General features: G+C 43.7%; 3 protein-coding genes across 3 annotated transcripts; 2 read left to right on the top strand and 1 right to left on the bottom strand.

Annotated features, from left to right (window-relative positions):
• Positions 1 to 4,262: 4,262 nt before the first annotated feature.
• LOC308135173 (neuromedin-U receptor 1-like) lies at positions 4,263 to 6,479 on the top strand (the record flags this gene model as incomplete). Its single annotated transcript, XM_080503048.1, has 3 exons — positions 4,263 to 4,974; positions 5,435 to 5,662; positions 6,169 to 6,479. The coding sequence occupies 3 exons, from the start codon at positions 4,263 to 4,265 to the stop codon at positions 6,477 to 6,479; spliced, it is 1,251 nt and encodes a 416-aa protein (XP_080359174.1).
• A 5,817-nt stretch (positions 6,480 to 12,296) lies between these two features.
• cpdp (CPD photolyase) lies at positions 12,297 to 18,016 on the bottom strand. Its single transcript, XM_080503737.1, has 10 exons — positions 17,879 to 18,016; positions 17,001 to 17,365; positions 16,751 to 16,899; positions 15,842 to 16,024; positions 15,500 to 15,658; positions 14,663 to 14,861; positions 13,440 to 13,592; positions 13,039 to 13,160; positions 12,763 to 12,922; positions 12,297 to 12,682 (listed from the first exon to the last, which is right to left on the bottom strand). Exons 2-10 carry the CDS (start codon positions 17,263 to 17,265, stop codon positions 12,534 to 12,536), a joined length of 1,539 nt encoding a protein of 512 aa, XP_080359863.1. The 5' UTR covers positions 17,266 to 17,365; positions 17,879 to 18,016; the 3' UTR covers positions 12,297 to 12,533.
• Positions 17,969 to 22,712, top strand: LOC308135661 (UAP56-interacting factor-like). The gene is made up of 9 exons (XM_080503743.1): positions 17,969 to 18,153; positions 18,290 to 18,415; positions 18,895 to 19,058; positions 20,757 to 20,905; positions 21,065 to 21,137; positions 21,430 to 21,485; positions 21,686 to 21,760; positions 21,857 to 21,983; positions 22,158 to 22,712. The coding sequence occupies exons 1-9, from the start codon at positions 18,081 to 18,083 to the stop codon at positions 22,257 to 22,259; spliced, it is 945 nt and encodes a 314-aa protein (XP_080359869.1). The 5' UTR covers positions 17,969 to 18,080; the 3' UTR covers positions 22,260 to 22,712.

Raw genomic sequence — 22,712 nt, 5'->3', positions numbered from 1 at the left:
GTAACTTCTGGTGTCAGTGAGTTGATGGGAACAACAAAAATCAGGCTGGCAATTTTATCATCTGGTAATTTGCTCAATCTGGAATCTGAAATGATAACTAAATCGGAAGGATTCAGTTATGATCCTCAGAAGTCAAATACGGCTGATTCTTGCTTGTAGCTGTTGCGGCATCGTGAATTTGAATCTTTATGGATTTTAGTTGAATAATGCATGAAAACATTGCTTGATCATTTGACGTCAAACAACCCGAATTGACAGTCATGTTGCCCTAATGTACATACCGTGTAGAGATCAGTGGTCTCTGCACGGTACGACAAGTGAAGCTGACCTTTCAGCCGCTCATATTTCACACTCAACAAAGCACGATCAGCAAGAAATGTGTCACGTGGGAACAAATGGCTTCAGGCAGTCAACTTACAACACATGCTGAAAGCATCAAAAATATCATTTCCCTGCATTGTGTTCTGGCAAAATGATTTCCAAATCAGCCTGACCGATTAGTATTGGATAGGAAAAACTGTTGTGCTGTAATATTGTAAAGACAAACTTCCAACATCCTTGCAAACTTGTTTTTGTATATCATTGCATTTTCAACCATACGACAACTCCTAACATCCACATTATTCATCTGTCACTTTCACGACCACCATTTTCCCTATCCAGTATACGTCAATGCGAATTTGACATTTTGGTCTGTGAGAGATTTGTGTCATGAGTGAATGCAGCTACATTACTCAGAGTACCTGGAATAGGAAAACCGGAAGGTCAAGCTGAAAAATGAATCTAACCAAATAAACGGACAACTCAAGATAAAGTCTTGTTTTGATCAGACCATGTCAGATCATACTGAGATGTGTTTGGATACCCATAGAATTTGGATGATGCTGGCAGAGTCTCGTCACCATCGGAGCGTTTTGTCTCAGTCAGTCCAATGCAGAAGCCCAATTAACGCCGAACTAAATGGAGGCAGCGAGGAGAAATGTCAGTTTCCTGCTGGGAACTATTGGGGCCCCTGCACAGGGATTAAAAGCGGTGATTGAATTAGACATCATCGCTGAGGGAGGGTGCGTTATGAGGTGGAGTGGAGGTATACGACGCAGTCAAACGAACAAGAGCAGCAGGCCTGAGCTGTGAAATCTTTGCTCCCTGACAGAAGATTTATCGATGACTTATTGCTCTGAATTGTCTATTTCGATCCTACTTTTTCCATTGATGTTTTGCTTATGACATTTTCCACAGAGTGCAAAACTGAAGCCATCCTCGGAATATCAAAAATTTCCTCAGCTCTTCCTGCATACAATAATTATATAAAATGTGGCTTGAAAGTTTTGGGAGTTTTTACACTCAGTGAGGAACATATTGGTATAGTTGTTGCACACCCGTTCACATATACACCCTCTGTGCCTGTAACTTTTCTTCTTCCAACAACGTGACAATAGACCTGATGGTGACTCATTTCCTGTACATTTAACGCAGGAAAACGCAGTGGTGAGTTGCACGTGTCACGTGAAACTAAAGCATCTGTTCACACACTGAGATATTTTTATCCTGATTTTCAGTCTCAGACTTTATGTTGATGATGAAATGAGATGTAAGGTCGCTCGATCACTACAGTGTAGTGTGGGGTGGCAGTAAGTAATAGGTGGAAAAGTGTGAATAATGGTAATCGACATATCAAGGCATTAACAAGACGAACCATGGGAAATGCGAGCTGCAGTTTGAGTAGTTCTAACATTAATGTAGCAGTGAGCCGCAGAGCCAGAGGGATGCAGGCCAAAGCTTGGATTTTGTTTTTCTGTATAGCCCTTCTAGGCAAAAAGCAGAGCTCTAGAAACATCCAGTTCAATTTTGTTACAATACACAACATCAACATATTAAACTGAGGTTTATCATGTATTCTTGTGAGGAAAACCTACTGAAATATCATCTCTAAGAAAACGACCCCGGCGAACTTATCTTTATAGGACCTATCTCCTGATTGTAAAAAAACCCACTAAGTCTCAACATTTTCCCTTTTTTTTGTTCCAACCAATAACCATTGTTGAAGTTACATGACTTCACAAGAACTTTATGGGTTTTCACAAGATTTGAGAACAAATCCAATGATTGATAATCGTAATCATCACACGGCCATGAGCTCAACCTTTTGCTTTTGCATTAGTGGAATTCATACAAGGTGCTTCATTGTTGAAAATATAACTAAAAATAATATAGTGCTACCTTAAAATCTCCCATGGTCAGTAAAATAACCTGTGTGTCTATAGGACCCTAAATGTACAGAATAATAATAATAATAATAATTTAAAAAAAAAACTATATTGGTGAAAAGAAGCTGAATCACAGCGATGGAACAAAGAGACAAGGAGGTAATGATGAAAGATGCAGTTGAGTTGGTCTACTGAGGTCGAGAGAGAGAGAGAGAGAGAGAGTGAGAGAGAGAGAGAGAGAGTGAGAGAGAGAGAGAGAGAGAGGTGGGGTGAGAGACTCACCATCAAATATGGGAAGTGAAGGAAGCTGTGACGCACTGGAGCACCACGGCACACAGGACCAAGTGTGAGGAGAAAAAGTGTGGGATGCTGAAGAACACAATGTTCACACGTCTTTCTGATTTCTTCAAGTTTCCTCCTTGTAAATAATAAGAAAACAGGACTCTCAAACTGCAGGTGGGTGTTTTCCCCTCATTCTTTTTCTTTTTGAGTGATCTGAATGACTCTCTTGCACGTTGACTGTGTTTACAAATCCAGTGTGGGTGAGTCTGACGAAGCCTCTCTGGAGCTTGTATTCTGCATTAATTCTTAACAAGACAACAATGTGACAGCCCGGGTAATTGCAAAGTGCTTTTCTTTTCCTTTGCGAGAAGACAGGAGGGGATACTGACAATGTTATAAAAAATGTAAAAAAGAGGTCACATTTGTCCACCATAATTACATGTACTGCTAAGAGAACATGACAAGTTGTGTTGAATACCGGTATTAGAGAAATTTCATTTGAATGTTATCGTGATAGTTTTGTCAGTATGTTGCTTCCACAATTAGTTTAGGTAACAGAAAACAAAACAAAAAAAGCATCTTTCTGCTGTATGTGCGCTGGTTTCTTGTAATTATAGTATCAAACAAACACATTGTATAAGTGAACAGTTTTCACAAAGTCAGGCATCTTGGGCACTCAAACCAAATTAAAATCACATTTATCCCCTATCGTTGTAGACATTTGGAGTCATTAACCAATTATTCATTCATAACCTCCACAATAGTGATGTTGTAAGTATATAAGCCTCAAAGGCGTTTAATGTTTGAAATCAGAATGTAACAACTCCCACTGGGGCTCACTTTGATCAAATCGTCTAAATTCAGAAACATTCATTTTGTTTAGAGGGCAAACGGGTTAATATATTGTTATTTGAAGTCTTTAAAGTAATCCCCACAGGGTTCTACTTTTGATTTTTTTTTTTTTTTTGGCATGTTTTGATACTTTTGTGGCTCCAAAGAATAACAAAAACGAACATTTCCTCTGCTGACTGTCCCTGTGTGAAGGTCTTACTGACGACGTCTGTCTGTTATCGATGACATTTGTTCTGACCTGGCTCAATGTTTCCACTTCTGGCAAAACTTAGAAGTTTGTACATTTGGAGCTGCCGAGGTCTTACCCATTTCAAATATCTCAATGTACCCATGTGTGGAAGTGTCTTTGGGCAACACAATTAGCCAACAATTAGCTCCCAATGGAGGTCAGTCACCTTGCATGGAACTGTCACCGTTTGTCACCATTGGTGTGTGAATGTGTACATGAATGGATGAATGTGACCATCACTGCCAGAGGCTTTGTGACTGCCGAGGCAACAAAGCTCTGCTATAAAAGAGAACTACAGGGGAAAATGTCTTTTGTGCATTTTTAAGACGTAAGCAATCACATCCAAATTATTAAAAATGTATATTCCTCCCAGAAGTGTTTTCATACTTTAAACAATATTTAGAATCCCGAACACACAAAGAAACAAATCCCACGACAAATTGAGCAACAGAAAGGCTTCAGACTTCTTAAAAAAAACAAACAATGTGAGATGTGGGAGGAAACTAAAATGTCTCTCCAATGTTTGTGTTTGTATGCAAAACGAATACAACGTCTCAAATCACACGAGAAAACAAACCCCTGACGATATTCAGGATGTCTTTATTTGTGGGGTTTTTTTGTGAGATCTCGTCCGTTAAAGTCCATCTTCTGTCGCCTTGCTCTCTTTCGTTTCCCTCAGGTTTAACAGAGCGATGGACGTCCTCCCACTCAGCCAGCTTGCTCTGCTGAACTGCTCTCCTGTAGCTCTTTCCGCCAGTCGCTCTTCCGTCTTCAGCGCCGCCGGCTGTCCAGAAGTTGCCGTGGTGTGTGGGATGAATATTTCTTGGGTGTTGGCTAATGCCACGGAGCAAGATCTGGATGAGATGTGCTTGAGCGAGGACGACTACCTGGCCAGGGAGCTGGGACCGCCGAGGTCCCCCGTGTTCCTCCCCATTTGTGTCACTTACCTCGCCATCTTCCTGGTGGGCGTCCTGGGAAACTCCCTCACCTGTGCCGTCATTTTGCGCTACAAGGTCATGCAGACGCCCACCAACTGCTACCTGCTGAGCCTGGCCGTGTCCGACCTGCTGGTGCTGCTGCTCGGCATGCCGTTGGAGCTCTACGAGATGTGGCAGAATTACCCCTTCCTGCTCGGCGAGGGGGGCTGCTACTTCAAAACCTTCCTCTTTGAGACCGTCTGCTTCGCCTCCATCCTGAACGTCACGGCGCTCAGCGTGGAACGCTACGTAGCCGTGGTGCACCCCCTCAGGGTCAAACGCATGACCACCCGAGCTCATGTCAAGAGGGTCATCCTCCTTCTGTGGGGGCTGTCCATGCTGTGTGCGGCGCCGAACACCAGCGTGCACGGGATCATGGTCCTGCCGCCGAAGTTTGGAAGACACTTCCCCCGATCTGCTATCTGTTGTATGCACAACTTTCACATTTTATGCCCCCCCCCCCCCCCCCCCCCCCCCCACCATCTAGAATCTGAAAGTTTCATATGGATCACAAAGTTGGCAGAATTAAAAATCCTTAGGAAACATAGTTGGGGATGATAAACATTGTCTGCAGGCAACCACACTTTTTCTGCTTATTTTGTTCTGTAAGTACCAACCCTGACTTATTGATAGCACATAATAAAATGTCAGAGGATCACCAAGGGCAATACAATTCATTATGCGGGAGCCTGAGGATGGTTATGGAGGAAAAGTCAATAAGTTGTAGTAAGTAATGATGTGGCAGCCTAATAGATATTGAGATATTTTAGTTTAGAACAAATATGTAGATTGTCTGGCAGCTAACGTTGTCATTTCTCAGTCAAGTTTTTTTTTTTTTTTTAATGTGTCCCATATTCAGTATTTCTATCACTGTAACATGTCCACAGATATCCAGCAGACCTGGGTGTACAACTGGATCATCCTCATCTCCACGCTGGTCTTCTTCTTCCTCCCCATGCTCATCATCAGCATCCTCTACCTGCTCATTGGCCTGCAGCTCCGCAGAGAAAGACTCACGACCTGGGTCGACGCAAACGGCTTTGGACCTGAAAGCGTCTCCAGTTCTCACAGTCAAAGGCTGAGCAAACGCAATGTGCAGATCACAAAAATGCTGTGTGGGTAGTCGTCATTCATTTCTCTCACAAGCTAAGAAGTAATAAAACAGCGGAATGATTCACTAAAGGGAAAATATTGTATTGCTTCTCAAGAAAGTGCAGTACAGTTCAGCTACTGTGAAGAAAAAATAATTATTAGAATGTATCTCCTCCTTTGCTTTTAACTGCTTCCGCCAAGGAATCCATTCTGCACAATGATTCTAACATTACTGTGACATTTATCAGCAGTGGGTCAGATCTCAAATTCAGGTGTTAAGTTCAGCTGTTATCAGTTATTTGAAGGAAAATGCTCATTAATTTGAATGTTTGGGTTTCTTGAACTATTTTATATGCTAATGAGAAAGCTAATGCAGGTACTTGGATGGACAACACAGTGAGAGGCAGCGGCCCTGCAGATCTCCGACTGTTTTCACATACATCAAAAACAATGAGACCACATAAACATGCATGATATGTTATTGGATCACTATTTTCCGACCAAGCCGTTATTGTTCCATCTTCTCCAGGCGTGTTGGTGGTCGTCTTTGGACTCTGCTGGGCCCCCTTCCACATGGACCGTCTAATGTGGAGCTACATCGACATGTCGTCCTCGTGGCACCGATCCGTCTTCGAGCAAGTCCACGTCATCTCCGGAGTGTGTTTCTACCTGAGCTCCGCCGTCAACCCCATCCTCTACAACCTCATGTCCACCAGGTTCAGGGAGATGTTCAGTCACATCACGTGTTCTTCTAAACGGTGGTCCACAAGCTCCAGCTCACGGAGGACCCAACGAAGCATGCTGAGTCAGAAAATGTCCAACAGTAAGAAATTGACCTAGGCCCATTGAAAACAATGTGAAGTTACGGGGGGGGGGGACTGTGGAAATTACAGCAAATAGAGGACTCAATTGACTCTCAACTGACTGAACTGGAATGTGGACTAAATATTACCACCATCAACAGACTGGATGAGAGAGTATCTCATGAATGCATGGTGGAGTCAAATGACCTGAAGAGGGAAAAAAAAATACCATAAAAGACAATATATGCCACTGATCCATGTAACCCAGGGACACTGAAATGAAATGATTACACATGAAGTAGTAGAGTGTGATCAGATCTACACAAATAATTTCCACAAATAACTGATGGACCAGTGTGACTAAAAGCTACGTGACAAGCCTAGACAAGCATATCCACACAATTTGCATATGGTATCTTGAAGACTCCACACTGCAGGAAAAACCACAGAAACTCAATTTAAAAGAAGAACCACGAATGCAAAAAAAAAACAGAGTAAATTGAAAACATGAGGTCAGTGTTCGGATGAATAAGGAAATTACCATATAAATGATACAACAGGATAGTTATGCATAGGAAATATCAGCCATCAGCTATCTCGAAAGAACGTTCGGTCTATGTGTAATGTAGGTTAATTTATTTATTGTATATACTGTATAGAGTGAAACGGGCTTTCAATTTACTGCTGAATAGGACTGAATTCCAGGAATAATGTGGCCTCACAGCAAAGACTGAACATAATCACTGTGGAGGTGAAAATTAAAGTTAAGGGGAAATGTGGACAAGACGGCTTGTTTGTGGTACTGACAACCAGTGAGGAAGCTAGTCAGAGCACACACTATTTGTATCCCTCGCCAGTATTTCATTAATCTGAAAATAATTATACCATAATGTTATGATCATATTCAAACCGTCTTGTTTCTGCAAAAACAACTATGTGCATAGATCAGAATAGTGATTAGACTAGAAATGATGAATGGTCATTTTTAAGGACATTTGTTGATTTGCTGGTGTAAACCGTGTTGTTCAGTTATTGAAATAAGTCATTTACCATTTTCCAGTGAGTACTGTATATAGAAAGTGTGTTTTAAAATAATGCAAAACATCTGATGGTCTTTTATCTGTTTGTCTTTTGTTTTTGTTTTTTTTTTATCTTTAATGTGATCAAAGCATTAATTTTTCTCCATACTCTTAAAAAGACTCCACTGCTTTTGAACATGAGTGCTGCTGGTAAAATGTGCCCGTGGATCCATTGTTCTTATTACTGCTTCAGCTCAGAGAGGAAGAGGCATATTGAGTCTCTGCACTCATTTTCATATTTATATTTCCAACCAGCTTCCGGACAAAGGAGTCTTCTGTGTAAACATCACTGTAAAAGTGAGTTACGAGTCACGAGGCGTGCCAACAGCCACAAGAACCTTTTTCTTTTTTTTTTTCCTTTTTTGCTGGGATGTGTCCTCTCAAGTACAGGCAACACATAAAACAGGGAAAACAAATTTGTATCCGTGGAAATGGTGATTATGGGAAGACAAGGCTGTGGATGAACACGGTGTCAGCAGGCAAATAATATGGAAACAATGAAGCAATGAATGAGGAGATGAGGCAGGACATGACCGAAGACAAAGATTCTACAGCTGTTAAATTCTGACAAATCACTTTGCAATGACAGCGTTATCGGTGTGCCACACCAGCACTAATGAAGGGCAATCTACCCACGACCTCCATCACCATAACACAATGCACTATTTACACGCTGGCTCTGCGAATAGTCCCATTTGAAAAGCTGCCTCACAGTTCCATCTCAGTAATAGTATTCACTCAAGGGCAAGGCTGTGTTGAATGCCTGCAGCACTTTGATATGACAATGGGAAGCACATGTTTTTTTTTTTTTTTAAAGAGTTATGAGCACAGAATGTGGAAACTGAAATTAAATTTTAAATCTACCCAGATGAGACGCGCAATTCATTTTACTTCACTTCCACACATAGATATAAAAAATACATTGGGATACTTGTGCAATAAGATAAAAAAAAACAAAAAGCTGCTGCGATGCCCAGTTGGAAAGTTTTCGGCTTCGCATTACTGAATTTTCTCTCATCAAGCAACATGGAGCTTTTAAACAGTAGTTTACATATATCACCATGACACTTTTTTGACTTGTGTCATGATTTAAAAAAAAAGAAAACAAAAGTATTAATTTTTGAATTTTAATTGGCAGTCACTAATAAAAGATAAGATTTACTTACTTTATTTAAAAGTAAACTTCAAGTGTTTCATGGTGAGATGAGTTGAAGTGTATTGTGAGGACAGGAATTGACACTTATGATGGTCCAAATGGAAATTTCAACAACACAAATAGCATCTGCATTAAAAGTGAGTGAGAGAGAAAGACAGAGGACATGATACCATGTCATTGACCTGATGTGTGAAGGGCAGAGCAGAGCACCAAGGGCTGAATTTAGCTCCAAAATAAATGAATGAATGAATGAATGAATGAAAGAAATTATAAGACATCATAATGAAGACTGATAACACAATGCAAAACAAATCCATTCATCCATCTTCTAGACTGAAGGCTGGGAGCTAATTGTCACTGGGTCTGAGTAAAGGCAGTACACCATGTACCGGTCACCACTGTACAGAGTGACGGACTGGTGACTCACTGGTGACTCACCAGTCCAGACAGACTGAGAACCGCACACAATTTCACCTTCAGGCAATTTGGAGTCACAAATTAACCTTAAACACATTTTTTTTTTTAGATGGTGCGACAAAAACCAGAGCACCCAGAGAAAGCCCATGTATTAAAACGTGCAAACTCCACACAGCTATCAACAGCCTCGATCAACAGCCTTCTTGTGAACGACAATTTATGAGAAATGCATAAGATAAAGGCTCACACACCTATCTTGTTCACCAAGGCTTACACAGTACTGCTTATGCTTCTTATTCATCAATTCATCAGTCACACTGACTTCAGCAACAAAGCAGTTCCACCAGAATTGGTTTCAGTCCATTAAAGCCTTGCTTTGATTGTGAGTGCACCTTTAGTAAAGCACTGAAGGAAAGTCAGTCAAGTGCACCAGCCTTCTGTCCAGTGTGCTATCACCGGCCTCTCCTGTGACCTTCAGCGAGACATTATGATATAAAAACATCCAAGGTGCCACTCTTTTGAAAGAGTGTAAAGCTTTTGATGAATCAACCAAACCGTATTGAAGAAAGAATGAATGAAATGACAAATATCAGCTGAAAGACGCTCCAGGTTCAAATGTCAAATGATGAAAAATGCATTTCCTTACTGAAAAATAACAGTTAGTGAAGAAACACAACACTTCTACTCACTCTACAGAAGAAAAGCACATATCGACCACGGGAGTGTTAAGATTGTGTCTTCTTATCATTTAGACGCATGGTGGAGGAGAGTTTGCTGAAAAGTCTACTTAAAACACTGCAGCAAATGTCAGCCTTAGCAGAAAAAAAAAAAGTAATTTGTAGACAGTAAATATTGGAAGATTAAAGAGAAAAAAGCCTATCAGCAGCACATTGATTGAACTCTGCCACCACTTCACAGTTTTCATTTTCCCCCCTTGTTATAACAGTCTTAGTGGCGAAGATTAACTCTCCACTCAATTTATATGCAAGGGATTTCACAAAAGGCAGGTAAATCCCAGTACGCAGGAATTCTGCTCAAATGTCGAAAAAAAAAAGAAAAATGTTTACACACAGGAAAGACTTGTACACCTGCAAAGTGAAAAGTCCTCAGGAAAGCTGGGGGAAACAAAGTCTTGCATTTTATCTTTGGGATGTTTAACAAAGTTTACGCAGTCATTTGCTTTTGATTTGACTTAAAATTCATATTTAACAGCTGTAACTTCAATTACACTTTTATGGAGACGCTCATTGTCTCAAGAGGATGTATCTTCAACTAACAAGGTTTATGTTGTTGTTTCCACTGCATCTTAGCTGCCGTCCCGTCTGCTTTTCATTGAGCACAATTAGCTGCAAGGAGCAACTCTCATTCATGATCAAGTGCTTAATGTAAAGCTACCGACACCCGTCAGTCTCAGATAGACAATTCTTACAATGATTTGGGCGAGGTATATCAAAAAAAGCCAATGTTTGAAAGACGTTTTCTCTTGTAATAGTGACTAATTGAAAATGTTCTTGTGATATATGTATATCATGTAATTATTATCTGCAAAACCACCCAGTCAAACATGCTGCTCTTTGCATCTTTTTGGGGAATTTTTGAACTGGACCGATGAACAAAGGCACAGTGACGAAACACTGACGATTAGACAGAATAGTGTCATGATTGAAACGACTATCCTCGGATTAGAGGTTCTCTTTTTTTTGTCTCAAGGCCATAAAGTAAATTGCTTTTGAATGTTAACTAATTATGTGACAAGCTGATGTACACGGAGTAGCAGTAGAACGCGTGGGAGAGATTACTTTTTTTTTTTTTAATGACGCCACTTTCTTCAACCACTTGACAAGGCCCTTCAGACGGTTTTTTCTTGAGGATCACCAGTCAGAAACTAGTCACACAAACTGCATCGTCAGCTGCTGAGTGGAAGGAGCTCCATGGTCCTGATGCTCTGAGGAAGAAGCTCAGCAGCATCTAACCGATACCTCTCACCCAGACGAGCCGTGCACTCCATCACCTCCATATCACCCCCAGCACCGTCACAACACCTGAATGACACAACTCTCAGGAACACCACGGCACTTTATGTAACTAATCTATTTACCGATTGCTGTTTGTTTTTTAATATGTTTGTATGAAAATAAAGTGTATTCTATTCTTGTCAAATAGCAAAATGTTTTCCATAGAAAGAATTTTTTGAGAATCACTAAACATGAATGAACCAACTTTGGTTTAATTACGATGTGTGGATCGCGATTATTCGTGTCTCCCCTGCTTTTGCACATTCTTAGAACAAACTAGGTCACCGACAAAGATTTGGTTGTAACAGTCACTTGCAGACCTGAGGTTTCTAAAGGGAGGACCCCAGTGTGCGTTTGACTGTCTCCACCCCCGACGCTAATCGGCAGCAACATATTCACCCTGTTTTTAACCACAGTTTGGGAAAAAAATTATGATTTTAGGAGTTTGTTGTGTTACAGTTTCAAGTACAATACCGCATTGTGCTGTTCTTGTTCCCTCCAACAAGACCTGCCTACTGCGGAGTGCTAATTAGCTCTGCAAAGCATAATTCTGGGGAGATGTATCTCTTTCTCTTCTGAAATGAACAAACACAAAGAGGCCTGATGAGGTTTTTACATCCGAAACTGCGAATTGATGTTAGGCACAATGTGACCTACAGGGATTGTTTTTATTCTCCACTGAGTATCCCGTTAATTAGCTTGGCTAGAAGTGGGTTTTATTTCACTTTAATTGCGTCTCAAAAGATCATTTGGTGACAACTAAATATCCCCGAAACTCAAACTGTGCTCCAACATACACCATTTTCTTTGCTTTCACGTTTCTCTGATTGTAATTTGATTTTTGTCAATTATTCATGACAGCATCTCTTGAGTGGACAGATTTAATTAAATAAAGCCTGTTGTCACTTAAAGCTGTGATGAGAGTTAATCTGCGGTAAATTCACATTTAAGCAAGTTGTATTTAGAAAGCGTCTGTTAAAAAAAAAAGAAAGGAAAAAAAAAAAACCATTTTAGCTTGTTCCGGTAATGATGTTGCGTTTCAAGTCTTACAAATGTAATAAAACAAAAATATTTGTTTACATTTGGATGTAAATTTAATAATGGACAGCAACACTGTCGACCTGTGAAAACTGACATAATCCATGATGGATAATAAAATGAATCATAATAACAGTAAAATAAGACATGTAAAATAGACAATCAAGCTACTTACTAAAATAGCACCAAGAAATATTATCCAAAAAATATCAAGTGACAACGACTCTCTGCAAACTGCCACAAAGTGTTTACAGTCTTGTAACATATGTTTGAGTAATTATCAAACAGACAAGCACAAAGAAGAACATTCAAGGCGAGACACATTATAAAAATGCTCCCTGAGGCTGAACGTGTAGCAGATGTACGCTTTTAAAACGTGTTTTCCCTCAAACTTGTTTGGGACAGTACTTCTTCTCAAACTGGGCGACGTTAAACTTCCTGAGGCAGCCTTTATAGTTCATGTAGCGAATTTTCCCAAAAATGGGTCTCTCGGCCCAGCCCTGGTCGTGGATGCCACATATGGACCACATACATCCTGCAGGAGGGAAACACAAGTGTTCAGTTTCGCTGCTCGCAAGATGGCGGGAGCTCAAATCGGCTGGTCCCTGTCCTTACCCACGAAGCCGTTGGGGTCCTGACCGTCCAGCTCGTAGCGATCGTTCAGGTACAGAGCGATGGACAGCGCCTCCTCTGGAGAGGAAGTCCACTCCAGGATCTTTTTGGCCCAGTACATCCTCAGGAAGCCGTGCATCTTCCCCTCACTGGTCATCTGGTACTAAATTAAACAAAAAAAATATGATGAAACACTATAAACATCCCAGATTGATGACGGCGCCTGTGGCGTGAGTGAACCCAACGGTTTGACTTTCTTTTTTTTTTTAGCCTTTGTACCTGAGCCCCGTTCCACAGTTTGTCGTGTGTCTTTGCGTTCTCAAGCTGCTCCCGTGTGTAGATGTACGGCCTCTCGTCTTTGGCGTGATCCTTTAAGGTCTTCTGGGCCCACTCGTACGCACCTGAGAACCGCACACACACACACACACACACACACACACACACACACACACACACACACACACACACACACACACACACACACACACACACACACACACACACACACACACACACACACACACACACGCACACGCACACGCACACGCACACACACACGCACACACACACGCACGCGCACAGTGTGAAATCAGCTTGTGCCTCAATTGAATGGCGTCACTAATGGTACGGGAACGACATCGGAGAGAACAGGACGTCCTTTTAATGAGCTCTCCACTGACCCTCCACGCTGTCGTACTTCTCATTGTAGAAGCAGAAGTTGTCGGTGAGCTCCCGCCGCACCACCAGCTCCTCGATGAAGGGGCCGACGGACTGACTGGCATTCTTCCCGCCGCGCTGAACCTGCAGCGCCACACGCTGGGCTGAAAGGTGGCCTGGTGGGAGGAAGTAGACATGGTTTGACAGGATGAGATGGAGAAAGATGAAACTAAAATGACTTCCCCAGTTTGAGATGGCGAGTGTCGCTGTCAAGGTAGCAATGCTATTCTGGGATCTTGTGCCGCGGCCGTTCACTTTGAACGCCTAAAAAGACAACACGTGACTGTGAAAGCTCGGCATTAAAAAACATGAAACGAAGCACGCGGATGCTTTTCAGGCGTCGGGCTGCGAGTTCAGTGAAAACTGAATAATGACACAGCAGCATGCATCTGGTGATTCAACCCTCATCCTCTGAGATGGAGGTACATGTGGTCCTTCACTCATGAAGTTCAATTTAAAAACACGTTTTTTTTAGTCGTTGAGCACGTTAACAGATTACTTCTGTGCTGAAAATCACAATCTAATCTAATCTAATCTTATCTTCCTGAAGCCTTCAGCTTGAAATGCTCGGTCACATCTGCAGTGAAGTTGATTGTTAGAGAAATCTTGTTTTGTCTCATAAAGCATGATGTGTAATTTTGCTGTCTGTGTTCAAGGGTGACCAGTGTCAATGACATCGTCTCTTCTTGCAAGAATAATGCAATAAAATTGCCTTAAGCTTTTTCTAATCGATCTCGGTCTGATCCCTGTGTATTCCGCCTCCCTGAGGTTTTTACAAGGAAACTTCTCCAGAAGTAGATCGAAATCCAACGTGACAGGACTTCAAATGTGAAAGGAAAGTGCAGCTACTCGCAACTAACTCACAAATTTTGTGCAATTAAAACATATTGAAAAACTTCTCATATGTTCACATTTATAGCATATCAGATTTTTACATACTGAACAAAAGCTATCACTCTGCTCTGACGACGACGTGCCGTTTGAGTTAGTCGTAGTGTGTCCAGCAGAAACCCTGAAACTAACGTCGCACGCTTCATCAAAACCAGGATGTAACGTATTGCCGACGGCATATCGGATGATCTCTCAGGCTGGAGGATAGAACTTTATAATTTTTTTTCAATAAACCTTGATTTCAATCACGTTGCTTGATTTCCACGCCCACGCTGCTTTTAACGGCGTTACTGACCAAAGCGAACCCACGGGGAGAGCTGGCTGAGGGCGGCCATGTTGGGGTCGTTTCGCTGCGTGCCGAACAGCTTCAGGCGCACGTCGATGAAGGACTCCAGCATGGCGAACCCCGCTTTGGTGCCGGGCTCCGCCCACTCCGTCTCTCCCACGGTGCGGTCCACCTGCAGGGAGGCCAGCGTTTCCTCCCAGTCTACTGCCTGCGAGGTGAAGGAAGTACGAAAGGCAGAGAAACTCAGCAGAGGTCACAGCTGACAGTGATGAACCGAAAGACCTCCGCCGCTTCAAAAGGAGTGTGGAAAAGTTCTTAAATATCAGGAGGTTCGTGGAAAGTGCGCAGCATATCAATCAACAAGGGGAAATGTTCAACGTTTGGACCAGTCTAAAAAAAAAAAAAAAAAAGTCTATAAGTATTTATTCTCTTATCAATAAGTAATGAAGAAGAAACAGCTGAAGGTTAAAGTAAGCGTTTTCCTGGATGTTGCCGACTTTCAAACTTCACAAAATGTGCCAGCGGTAGATCGTTTGGCAGAGCAATGGGTTTTTCAAGTGCAAGGTTGTGAGGTCTCCATCATCTCACTCTGGCCATTGCAAAGGTGTTCTGAGGCAAGAAGCCGAACTTCACCGTTAATGCCAGCCTTCATCATTGACGTGACTAATAGCAGAAACCTAAATCTAAATATCACAAGTTATATGATCTCAATCCTCATTAAAAATACTAACAGTTCTGGGGGAGGGGGAAACTATGATTGTGTACTCTTGACTGATTTAAAGTGTGAATAAAAAAGAAATCTGCATTGTTTCCACTCCGCATATGAATAGGTGTTTGGTTGCTTACTTTGGCAGTCCTTGTTGCAGTGTGTGGGTGTTTCTCAATTGGAGGAAAATCGGTGAGGAACTCGGGCAAAAGTTTGGTAATTTTCCCTCTGATCGTCCGCGCTGCATACTCGAGCTTCACCGACGCCTCCCAGCATGGAACAATATTGTGAGCATCGACCTGGAAGCGGAAAGTGCGACCATTATCTCCAGAAGCGGTAATGATGACAACAATTCCCCAAACATAACAAGCAAACACTTGGTTTCCACCACTGGTAATAAAACACAACAATCGGCGGGAGCAAACCTTGAAGCATCCAACAGAAAATAGTCAGAATATGAAACAAACTATGAATATATCCACCTGTATGATGGGAATGTCCTTCGGAAGCGCCTTGTTGACATCCTTCAGCCACTGCACTGCCTCCCTGAGGGGGGAGAAGTCGGTGACCAGCGCCCCGAAGCTGCGATCAGACGCAAAGCCCGGCAGAACTTCGCCCGGAGCGCCGTGGAGCATGTGGAACTGGATGTTCAAGTCTTTGCACTCCTGTTTGGACAGAAGAGCAAAGCTGAGCCTTATAGACGTGCAGGTTGGCAACATAAAAGGACCTGCTAGGGCATCGAGATTTTATCTGACGAACACGGAAACAGATTTATTTGACAAATCTTGAACACAATGTTCTTTGTTTAGTATTAATTGTTCATGTGGGGACACTTTCACAAAGCTCCAGCAGTCCATGATCCTCGTCTGTGTAGGAAGTCTCTGGTGATTTGATTTTATAGTTCCTATAATGAATTTTCTCTTGTCTGCTGGTTTGGTTAAGAAATGCACCAAGTAGCTCCATAAGGACTCGTAGTAAGATTGAAAAGTCGTAAATAATTTGGTAGCATGTGGCTTCTCACAGGCAGGAACTTATAACATGTATGATGTGCACTTCCACCGATTTGGCATTTTACAGCAGATAGGCTGTTGGATCCGACCTATTTTAGTTTATTTTATGATTCTACGTTGTCGCTGCTACAGATTTTGTTTGAGCACACTGTATTAGCCCTCCCTCTTAGATTTATAAATGTTGAAATGAGCATAGACGAGAAATAAATGTGCAAACTGAATGTAACACCCTTTGGTTGAGCTTGCAAGCGCTGGTATCACTTAATTGGATCTAATGAGAGAGGATTTATTCACATTTAATTAAATGACTACACCTAGTTGTCCAGAAGTGGATAAAACTATTTGGGGGTTTGGAGGGTTTTTTGTGTGTTTTTTTTTTACCTTTGCAACTTCTTCCAGGCCTTTGAGCATGAAACTGTAGTGTCTCAGCGTGGACAGCTGTGATTTAGGTACCATCAGACAGAAGCAGACATGCAGAGGGAGGTTCTCCTTCACAGCCAGCCTCTGGGCATGGATCAGTGCCCAGTTGTCTAACACACAAACACAAAACACAGACCTTGTCACTGAAAGCCAAAAGAGAGCTCTCCTGTTCCTGCGCTGCTGCTGCTGTATGTGTGTATGTGGTGTTTACCTTGTACTCTTTGGTCTCTCCACATCCAGTACAGGACACCATCCGACCCCTGCTTTATCTTTTCGGTTTCAGATATAAAACGCAGACGCTTTTTGTTGAACTTCATATCCTTGTTCTCTGTTCTCTGCTGCTTCACAGTGTTTAGTATCCATCCCTCAGTTTTCTCCTTCTTCTCCTCCTCCTTCTTCTTGGGAGCCAGCTTCTGTTGCTTGGCACTGGTCTCCCGCCCAGCAGCTGATGTTGACTTGCGTTTCTTGTCAGACATGATGGTTTCACTGGCGAATGAGTGGATGGAGGAGGAAAGTACAGGGCTGGACCTGATGTTTTGGTCAATGACTGTCTTGAAGAGTAGCGCAAAGGATGAGCTGCAGGGAACAACAGTGAGCAATTTCAACGAAACTTTGATTCAGCAAAACACGTACAAGAAACCGTAGTTAAACAGAAATGTCAAACACAAGTGAAACACAAGGTGTTTAACATTAAAGGCTTATTTAAGGCTGTCCGGCGCTTTCGGGCGATGGGCGCGATCGACCGATTGGGCTGCGCAAATGATGGATCCTTAATTTAGCGGCACATCAGCGCTGAAGCGATCGCGGGATCTTTGCGCGCATAACAGAACAATCAATCGGTAGGTCGCGCGAATCGCTCGAAAGCGTTTTGCACATCTGAGTGGTTAAAAACAGTCAGTCACACGGGGTTGGACGGGAAGGCATCGTCCAGTGGTTTCACACCTTACCTACTCGTGACACAGCGCGGCATGCACCTTCAAACACGGCTCCGCTCGCCAAACGTGCAAACTGAAGGAAAGAAACGTGGACGGCGTTTCCTTTTACACAACCGGGTTATGTATCCAGGTTTTGTAACGCCGTTTTTCTTACCGCGTGTGACTACATTTCCCAGGATGCACCGGGCGCACCGTCGACGTGTTTACGTCGAGGGGGGGAGCGGTGACGTCAGTTGTAGTGCAGCGCACCAAACACTCCGATCAGCTAGCAGGGCTGCTAACTACTACTGCGTTTCTTTCTGCACTCCGGGTTATTGGTTTGTTTTGGTTTTTTGTTTGTTTTTTTGTTTTTAAGTATGAACGGAGCTGCGCTGACAGAAGGCCGGGGGAAGAGACCAGCCGTGCCCGATAAAGTGGACATGTCCTTGGGTAAGGGGGCTCAGCTGCTCCGAGCGGCACGAAAATAGACTCGGGAGCTCACGTTAGCCCGATTTCAGCAGCTGGCCGAGCCCGTGCATGGTTGTCAATCGAGTTTCTCTGTTGGTTCGTGTGGTAACTTTCACAGACGACATCATTCGCCTGAACAAGAAGGAGCAACAGTTAAAGAGGAAACAGGCCAACGTGAGCCGCAGACCAGTGAAGAAGAAAGGGAAGATGTTTCCTCAGAGGACTGCAGGAGCTGCTCACAGAGGTTCCTTCACGATTCCTCCCTAACCCGAATACCTCGCAATGTTATTTCTATACCGAGCCATTGATATGGACGGACGGTTTATTTCTGGGCACAGCTCAACGCATAGAAATGTCGAAACGCCAAGCAATAACTGTTCATTTTAAATGGCAAAGAGAACGAACAAGCTGATTCCAGTGGCTTGTTTATGCCTGATCTATAAATGCTATGGAATAACAGAATAGTTCCAACTTACAAAAATCCCAAAACAACAGACAAGGACTGTAGAAGCTGACGAAACTATACCATAGTGACTGATCTTCTCTTTATACTTCTCCCATCATCAAAATCAACTGTAAATCTGAAGTATTCTGTATTTTACAGCTTTTTTTTGAAAGGCATCTCTCTCTCTCTCTCTATGTATATATATCTTATCTCCTTACCTCACTCAATCATAAATAGTCCTCCTAAATTGTTTCTGCATTGTATTATATACAAACTAGGTGTTGGCGTACCACGAGGAGGAGCGGCGAAAGTAAAAACCAGAAGAGTCCCTCCCCTGCTGGGTCGACGGAGAGGCCAAGGCGTGATCACAGGCCTGGCAGCCCGAAGGCCAGCTGCACTGCTGAAACGAGCCGGACCCCTCAACAGAGCAGCACTCAACCAGGTAATACACACACACACACACACACACACACATGGAGTAACATGTAGTGCAGGGGTTGGGAGTCCTGGTCCTGCATGTTTTCAATGTGTCCTCACATCAACATAGCAAACCGAAAATCATTGGCTCCTTATCAAGCTTTCTGCAGAGACATTGAAAACATGCAGGGCTGCGGATCTCGAGGATCAGGATTCCCTACCCCTGCACTACATGTTACTCCAGATCCCAGTTCAATTCGTGCATGAAGAAATGAAGACGCGTATGGGAGTCCTTACTGCCTTTCCTGCCTTAAACCTCACCTGTACCAAAGTATGTCCTCGTGCTGCGTGATTGTACTGTCACAACGTCATCAGCAAGCAAAATTATCTAGGATTATATAGGCGTCTCCCATGCGTTGGGTGCTCGATCTACAATCGTCCTTCTCCAGTGTCTTTCCTCCTCGTCCTCATTTATAGAGTTGTAATAAACTGCATCTTCACTTAAGTCTTACTGGTGGTTTGAGATCAGCTTGAATTGAGGTCAGCATGGTGTCGCTGTAATTTGGGTAATGATGGCCGAATATTTTCACATATAAAAAAAAAAAAAAGTAGTGACTCCTGACTCCACTTCCCAGGTTATGAGGCTGATTTTGTAAAAGATGGTTGCTCACAGCAAACCCATCTGCAGAAGAGTCGGTCAGGGTTTTTCTTAGCCGGGAAATGCTTTGGAATACATAGTTCCCCTTCCTTGTTTGTTGTTCCACTTCCATCCCTCCTCTCCTGTTGTCGGCTTCTTGTTGGTGCCCCTCTTCATTGGGCCTATTTTCTCCCGACATAGTTTGATTTGCACAGCATTGGAAACACGCCGACCTCTGAGGCGCCATCTGTTAAATGCAAAGTGTACTTTGAAAATCATTTTTATCGTGCGGCTGTCAACGTTTGACTGAACTAGTTAGGCTGACAAATGGCTGCAGTCTTGTGCTGCGGCGTGAGCTACGACACATACCCTCTTGAACTAAAAAAAAAAAAAAAAGAAGAAGCATAAAAGTAATGTGGTAAAAGATCTGTAGCCGTGCGTTAATATTTGAACTGAGGTGACTCTAAAATGTAATCTATGAGTTGCTGGCGTCGCAGCCAAGCTGGATCAACTTCCAGCCTCTTGCCTACACCCCCTGGCAACCAAGGACACAGTAAATAAAGCTCTGATATAGTCCATGTTTGTATTTATGGCTGCAGTAAACAATACGTCTTGCGCTCGCTGGACCGTCGTCACACCCCAATGCACGGCCGTTCTCTGCATCCTGTTGCCCGGCAACCGACACCGGCCGCCGCTGTCCGCTACCCCAGTTTTGATTCATTAGCTCCGTCTCCAGCTGTGTGCTGGACATGGATAACTTCTCAGTCTCGTTTCCCGTTTCGTCCGAGAAACATCCGTGTTTGAAGACGGGATTTGGACGTGGGCGTGGATCCAGTGTTGATCTTTCGCGGCGGCGCGGCAGCGTCGTCTCTTCTACCTTTGTTTGTTAAGTTTCCGTTCCGCACTGTTCGACATGTCTCACGGATTAGTATGTTAGTCGTTCAAAAGGTTAGTCTGCTGGGTGTCGGGTCTCATCCCGGCGTGGCATTCCAGGCGTGGCTTGATTCCAGACGAGTGTTCCTGCCCCCCCCCCCCCCCCCCCCCCGATGTCTGAAACCCCACCGCCTTCATTCTCCTTCCCTGCAGAAAACGAGACCGAAAGCGAGACCGTTCATTCAGCGTTCTGAAGTCCCGTACAGGAAGCCAGAGGCGCCGAGGCGGCCGTACCGGCAGCCCGACCCAATCAGAGTCCAGAACGCAACAGCCGTCCGGAGGCCTTTCCAGCTGCGCCGGCGGTGAGGACAAACGCATGCTGACGCCACGGCACCGACGGCTGGACCAGATTTCTTTTGACGTTTGATTTGGAGAAGATCCCCATGAGACCCTTTCGCACGTCTGCAGGTTAACGCGCCGCTGTGTTTTAGTGGTTGTGTCCGTGTGGTGTTTTCCTGCAGGCCGCTACCGCCTGTCCAGCAGACTCAGAGGGAAGCGCGGCAAGCCACATTTCTGTTTCGCAGAGGACTCAAGGTACTTGATCCGTCCATCTGTCTTCTCTTAGCAGGCTTTCTAGCACTGGGCTGCAGGGGGGGGAGTTGTAAAACAATAGATTTAACATCATCTAAATACTGATATTAAAGTATTTCCGTTCTATTCTAGCAATATTAAATACAACTTTCTGTCTTGGGGGGGTGGGGGGGGGGACAAAAAGGAATACAGTCAGTCCTCTTTGACCCTCCAGTCGATAATATGGTCACGTTTCAAGTTGTTGGTGACTCTTGGCTCCTCTCCTGAGCTCAATGGTGCAACACTGTTCACGCAGGTACAAGCTCAGGTGCAGAGGCCGACTCCCCACACTCCCCTGGTCAAGACACGGCAGTGAGTATTCGTCTCTCCGTCCGTTTAGGGGTCTTGTTGTCGCGCTTCCCAATTCGTTTGTCTGATAATATTGTGTGTGCACGCGTGAGGAAGAGGATGTGAATCACGGGGGAAGGCAGCGGCAGCCATTGTTTGGCGTTTTCAGGTCACTCTCTTTATCAAGTCTGCCTGACGAGACACTTTTGCTCCTTGACCACCAGGTGGCGCACACCGACAGCGAGCAGTGGGATCTTAACGGTATCGATCGACAACCCCACAGCCAGGACGCAGCCTGAGTAAGTCCTTCAGCTCACATCCAGCTGAGCCACGTACTGCACACCAGAGAAAGTTAGTAAATCTGAAAGGTTTTATTTTTTTTTATTATATGTCAGACCTCCCTCTGCTTGGACTCTGCACCCCCCCGCAGTCAGCACAGCTCCTGTCAAAGAAGAAACAGCAGAGAAGAAGATACCAAAAGGAGTGCCTCTGCAGTTTGACATCAACAGTGTTGGGAAACCGGTGAGTTTGAGAGAGCGAGAGAGAGCGAGCGAGAGAGAGCGAGCGCTGACTTCTCCCACCAACTCCATCAGAGTCAAACTGCACGACTCCCAAGCTTCTTTCCCACGTTCTTCAGACTTTTTGAACTCCATCCAGCGTGCCCATCCGTCACCCGTCCCCTCTTTTCTTGCACAGCAAACGTCGATGACCTTAAACGAGCGGTTCCGCATCCTGAAGGACCGGCGCACCGCCACGGCACAGACGAGTAAAGGCAGCAGGTTTGTCACCGTGGGATAACCGGCAGACAACAAGAGAGAGAGAGAGAGAGAGAGAGAGAGACGGTTCAGACGCTCTGTCCTGCCGCAGCATGCACGGGGACGCCCACCTTCAGAAGACGAAGGGGACAGTGCTCAATCGCTGACTTGACTTTTAAGAGCGCAGGACAAACGAGAACAACGCGCACAACTGCTCGACTGTGGGAACCCCAGTGGTTATGAAAGCATTAAAAACTTAGGTTCTATTCTTTGTCCATATTATACTCGGTTGTTTGTAATGTGGATGTCCTGTACTGGGAAAGAGTGTTTTGTTTTTTTTTGGTGGCTTTTTTCTCTCTCCACTCATTTGGACTTGAACCGTCAATGTTAAGTTTTTTTGTTGTTTTTCTTTTAACTTGAATGACCCGATTTTTTTTGTGTCCTTTTTTCTGAGCGTTTTGTAAAAATTTTATGAAATAAAGAGCTTGTGTCTACA

This window comes from Blennius ocellaris (genome assembly GCF_963422515.1).
Source record: "Blennius ocellaris genome assembly, chromosome: 10".
Lineage (NCBI taxonomy): Eukaryota > Metazoa > Chordata > Actinopteri > Blenniiformes > Blenniidae > Blennius > Blennius ocellaris.
This window is presented reverse-complemented; position numbering and strand designations above follow the sequence as displayed.

What these genes read in the sequence shown, in the direction of transcription:
- cpdp (XM_080503737.1), bottom strand. Translation starts at nt 17,265, where the DNA reads ATGTCTGACAAGAAACGCAAGTCAACATCAGCTGCTGGGCGGGAGACC. An exon ending in AGGACATTCCCATCATACAG is followed by an intron (nt 15,659 to 15,841) that starts GTGGATATATTC and finishes TTCCGCTTCCAG; the next exon opens with GTCGATGCTCACAATATTGT. An exon ending in GAAGTACGACAGCGTGGAGG is followed by an intron (nt 13,161 to 13,439) that starts GTCAGTGGAGAG and finishes TGCGGTTCTCAG; the next exon opens with GTGCGTACGAGTGGGCCCAG.
- LOC308135661 (XM_080503743.1), top strand. Translation starts at nt 18,081, where the DNA reads ATGAACGGAGCTGCGCTGACAGAAGGCCGGGGGAAGAGACCAGCCGTG. An exon ending in CCTTTCCAGCTGCGCCGGCG is followed by an intron (nt 20,906 to 21,064) that starts GTGAGGACAAAC and finishes GTTTTCCTGCAG; the next exon opens with GCCGCTACCGCCTGTCCAGC. An exon ending in TCAACAGTGTTGGGAAACCG is followed by an intron (nt 21,984 to 22,157) that starts GTGAGTTTGAGA and finishes TTTCTTGCACAG; the next exon opens with CAAACGTCGATGACCTTAAA.